Here is a 4,467-nt window from a genome sequence, read left to right as displayed (position 1 = left end):
ACTGTGCATGAAAAAGTAACTCATTCATCAAATTCTGAATCACCGAGGTTCAATAAACAACAACCACCAACTGTTGATATTTTCGATCCATGACATTGGGATAGTATGGATGGTAAGGCAAGGGCCCCTTAACAAATAACAGTTGAGAAATAGTCCTGTAAGAAATGATGGTATTTTAGTACAAATAGAAAATATTTTGAGCTTTTAAGTAAACAAGGGCCCCTTATTTTTGTCTTGCCCCTGGGCCCGTATATCTATGGGCCGGCCCTGCCTCTTAATCCAAGTGATTCGACGTTTTTTCTTCCAATTTTGCACATTGGCAGGAAAATTGTGAGAAGATGCTGTAATAATCGTGTAAAAGAAATGAATTCCCTCAAAAAAACGTGCAATGGAAGTTGTTGCCCGCACGAGGTTATGCTGTCAGATTCCCCAAACAGACCCAGCAGACTCAGTCCACCAGCCGATACGGCAGATCCCCGGCCTCCGGCGACCGGCATGCCCGCGCCACCACCGCCGGCCGGCGGACGGCGGCGGTGGAAGCACCGGCTGAGCCCCACGCTCGCGCGGGACCGCTGCTACGCCCGCGCCTTCCGCTCCGCCGGCTTCCGCCAGGCCGTCGTGCCGCTCCCCGACGGCGCCGTCGTCCACTTCTGGCTCCCGCGCCCCGACCCGGCGCTCCACCCCGTCCTCCTCCTCCACGGCTTCGGCGCCAACGCCACCTGGCAGTGGGCTCCCTTCCTCCGCCCGCTCATCGCCGCCGGCCTCGCCCCTTTCGTGCCGGACCTCGTCTTCTTCGGCAACTCCGCCTCCCCCACCGCCGACAGATCCCCCGCCTACCAGGCCGCCTCCGTCGCAGCCGCCATGGCCGCCCTCCCCGACGTGCCGCAGAGGTACAGCGTCGTCGGCGTCAGCTACGGCGGCTTCGTCGCCTATCACCTCGCCCACGCCTTCCCCGCCGTGGTGGAGCGGCTCGTGCTCGTCGCTGCGGGTGTGTGCCTGGAGGAGGCCGACCTGGCGTCCGGGCTGTTCGCCGTGGACGACATCTCGGAGGCGGCCAGCCTGCTGCTGCCGCAGCGGCCGGAGGATCTGAGGAGGTTGGTGGAGCTCACCTTCTGCAAACCACCAAAGTTCATGCCGTCCTGCTTCATCAGGGACTACATCAGGGTAGGTAAAACTCAGTGACCTGACAACTAAATTAGCTGCATTGTTGCGCGATTGAGATTGTTCACCGATGATTAACTCAGGTGCTGAAGCTTAGAACTTGTGAAATAATCCATGATTACTACCTGCGGCTCTATAAATCAAATGACATAGAAAAAATAAGTCACATTGACGTACCTATATTGGTTGAATTGTTGAATGCGATGTGATCTCAGTTTGTTGGAACGTTTGACAGTTAGATGAATTCAGCAATTAGTTGGTGTAAGCTCCTTAGGATATGAATATGGTGCTTAGGTTTTTCTAATTCATAGTACATCAAATGATTCTCCCCCACACTTTTCCCAGCCTAATGGAAAACGAGAACAGAAACACACATTGTTTTAGCACGGATACAGGAAGCGGTCTCTGCTGCTAAATATCACAGCCCAGAGATATAACTTTTAGGCCACATAAAGGGGGCATGGGACATAAGAATCCATGAGTTGCCCAGCCTTGCCTTCATAAAAATAAATAATACATTTCTCTTCGCTAATACTCCATGTCTTCTAAGTCTTCAAGATGCTACTTCACGCCGTTTTTGTAAATATACTGGTGGTGAAGTTCTGAAAGTTTGACAACAAAGATTCTTGGATGTCAAGTGAAAATGATCGGATGTAGCAGTTAAGATCTAAGATCAATGGTGCATAGAAAATATCAGTACGGCCTTCCATGATTTTTAATCTCCTTAGTTGAATTTCACAAACTTGTTTAGTTACTCTATGATTTTACCCACTAGCCACTGGTAAGGGCCCACTCATTGGAACGGAACCTCATCAGTTATCAGTTATCACACATACAGATAATTAACTGAAGGAAAGATGACAATACAAATATCTTTGGTCAAATACCATGTGTCAATTCTTTAGATAAGCAAGTAATAAACAACAATTTTGAGACGATACTCCGATATCTAGGTTGCCAATTGATTGTCTTGTAGAATACTATCAAACTAACTATTAAGCCCTACGTACACCAAGCAATTAAGAGAGACAACGACATTAATCCTAAATGAAACTGATGTGGCAGTCTTAGACCCATCATTATATCGATCTTGTGTCACAATGAGAAATGAAACTCACAGAACCAAAGCCTTAAAACATCATAGATCCAAGGTATATGTTAGAATAAGAACATGAAAAGGTTCAGTAGCTTGCCTAAATAATTAATGTTGAAACGTTCAAGTGCGACATTTTAAATGTAAAGAACATCTACAAAGTTTCTTAGATTCACTTCGTAGTTCCTACTGCACTTCTTGCTGTAATTCTGTTGCATGGTTGTATTGGTTGAGTTTTGGAAATCACATGCATACAATATTTACTTACTTGTTTACACATCTTTTTGTGAGTGCTTTTACACTTATTTAATTCTGCTGTGCTGCACATTCCATGTTGGCAGGTTATGTGTACTGAAAATGTGAAAGAAAAGACTGAGTTGTTATATGCCTTGATCAGTGGTAGGAAGCATTCGGACCTTCCCAAAATTAACCAGGTATTGATTCACATTTTATATCTTGTGTTGTTCAATGGAAGTACAGAACTTGATGCCTGTTTTCATGTTTTTTGTTCTTCATTTATTATTTTACTTAACATTTTAATAATATATGTTTCACATACTATGTGAATGTGGCAGCAAACCTTGATAATTTGGGGAGAGCAAGACAGGGTTTTCCCATTAGAACTTGGCTTGCGGTTGAAAAGGTTTGTCTAGTTACAACTTAAACTTTTATCATATGCAAGCCTTTTATCTCAATGCAATTAACATTGGTGTAAATTCAGACATTTGGGGGATACATCGGAATTAACCATCGTCAAGGATGCTGGCCATGCCATAAACCGTGAAAAGCCTGCAGAGCTTTGCAGACTTATAAAGAACTACATCATCGACCCCTCGGTCAAATACCGGGATGATCGCAAGGTACCAACCCTGCTTTAACTAAACAGAATTTTAATAAAAAAACTGTTGCCCATCATACCGCTAGTGATTGCGCACATGCAATGCACCTATTGACTAGTAATGGCATACTGACTGTGGACACTCCAATGTCATGACTCAAATAATTAGGATCAAAATATTCCAGAGTTACTACTTGATTAATACAAATTAAAAGGAACATGTCGCAAGCACATGAAATTCATACATATTTATAATTACATGAAATATTTACTTAAATCGGTAAGTCATGAATTTCCATGTGTTCTTCTGTGGAAATAATTCACTGTGGATGAGTCATCACATAGTTTTAATGCTCCTTTTTTGTCTGATAAACAAGACCCAGACAACTGAAAAAGCAATATTTCAAAACCCAATATCTGGTAGAAACCACCCACCCGGTTATCAAATGCACATTCTCGAAGCCATCTAAAGAAAGGTTTTCTCTGCTGTTACTGGCCTTTTGAAACCTCTGAGGAACCTTTTTCTATTGGTTAGCAGGGATGTTGGAAGTTTGCGTTAAGAAGGTTTGCTGGATCGAGCCTGAGGAAGGTGGACTCGAGCCGGCCACTGATATAATGCACATATATATTGACTTGTATACCATGTAAGAAATTCCGACTTTCATCCGTGTCTGTCTTAACATTGATAACTGTTAAATCTTACCACCAACGTATCCTAAAGTCTGCAGTGTGCATTGTGTTGGAGTGCTGGTCGCACTGAACCTTAAGGGCCTCTTTGATCTATGACAGCTACCTCATCCATTCAATTTGTATAGAGAAATCATGTGTTCTTCGTGTGGTGCAACCAAACAACTATTACTGATTTATGTGAGATTCCAAATGCCATGACGTCCTATTCTTGTGGGTTTTCTATTTTGCATTTTACGGATCCTGCAAATGAAAAGGACCTAAATATATAGATAAAAAAGAAGCAAGGCCAATCAGGCCCAACCTATTGACATCATTCTCTGAATTCAACTAGTTTATATATTTGGTTGCTGGTTTTATGTCGGATAAAAGGGGTAAACTGACGCTGGGTTTATATTTTCTTTCTGGAGAGGATTTGATATATTTGTAGTCCTCTGCCGACCCAACTCAGCAAGAATTCGTGCCATGGTGACTCTGGTGGCCTTCTCTGTAGGAGGGCGATCCAGACAGATTGTAGTGTTTGACTCCAGTGTGTACACCGCAGCCCCTAGACAAACACATTTACACCATTCCTCCTGAACCAGTCAAGACAAGGCTTGCCAAGTTGCGATTCTCTCTGCATCGGCAGGAAAGAATTGTTAGATGGACTCGCTCCCATCGATATCCCACCAGCCACGGAATTTTGGCA

General features: G+C 43.9%; 1 protein-coding gene across 4 annotated transcripts; it reads left to right on the top strand.

Moving 5' to 3' along the window:
• Window positions 1-389: 389 nt before the first annotated feature.
• LOC125510801 (2-hydroxy-6-oxononadienedioate/2-hydroxy-6-oxononatrienedioate hydrolase-like) lies at window positions 390-3,985 on the top strand. 4 transcript variants are annotated; one of them, XM_048676065.1, is made up of 6 exons: window positions 390-1,164; window positions 2,596-2,688; window positions 2,830-2,897; window positions 2,976-3,114; window positions 3,628-3,736; window positions 3,814-3,985. In XM_048676065.1, the coding sequence occupies exons 1-5, from the start codon at window positions 415-417 to the stop codon at window positions 3,706-3,708; spliced, it is 1,131 nt and encodes a 376-aa protein (XP_048532022.1). In that variant the 5' UTR covers window positions 390-414; the 3' UTR covers window positions 3,709-3,736; window positions 3,814-3,985. The 4 variants fall into 4 exon arrangements, with proteins under 4 accessions (XP_048532022.1, XP_048532021.1, XP_048532024.1 ...); XM_048676067.1 differs by having other exon boundaries at window positions 392-1,164; window positions 3,631-3,736; XM_048676064.1 differs by having other exon boundaries at window positions 3,628-3,985.
• Window positions 3,986-4,467: the final 482 nt, after the last annotated feature.

This window comes from Triticum urartu, chromosome 5 (genome assembly GCF_003073215.2).
Source record: "Triticum urartu cultivar G1812 chromosome 5, Tu2.1, whole genome shotgun sequence".
NCBI classification, from domain to species: Eukaryota; Viridiplantae; Streptophyta; class Magnoliopsida; order Poales; family Poaceae; genus Triticum; species Triticum urartu.
The sequence above is the reverse complement of the archived record's forward strand: the minus strand, read 5'-3'. Positions and strand labels throughout refer to the sequence as shown.

Bases quoted from the DNA above. Each gene is read 5' to 3' on its own strand.
- LOC125510801 (XM_048676065.1), top strand. From the start codon at position 415: ATGCTGTCAGATTCCCCAAACAGACCCAGCAGACTCAGTCCACCAGCC. The intron at 2,689-2,829 runs GTATTGATTCAC...TGAATGTGGCAG, and splicing joins ACCTTCCCAAAATTAACCAG to CAAACCTTGATAATTTGGGG. The intron at 2,898-2,975 runs GTTTGTCTAGTT...GTGTAAATTCAG, and splicing joins CTTGGCTTGCGGTTGAAAAG to ACATTTGGGGGATACATCGG.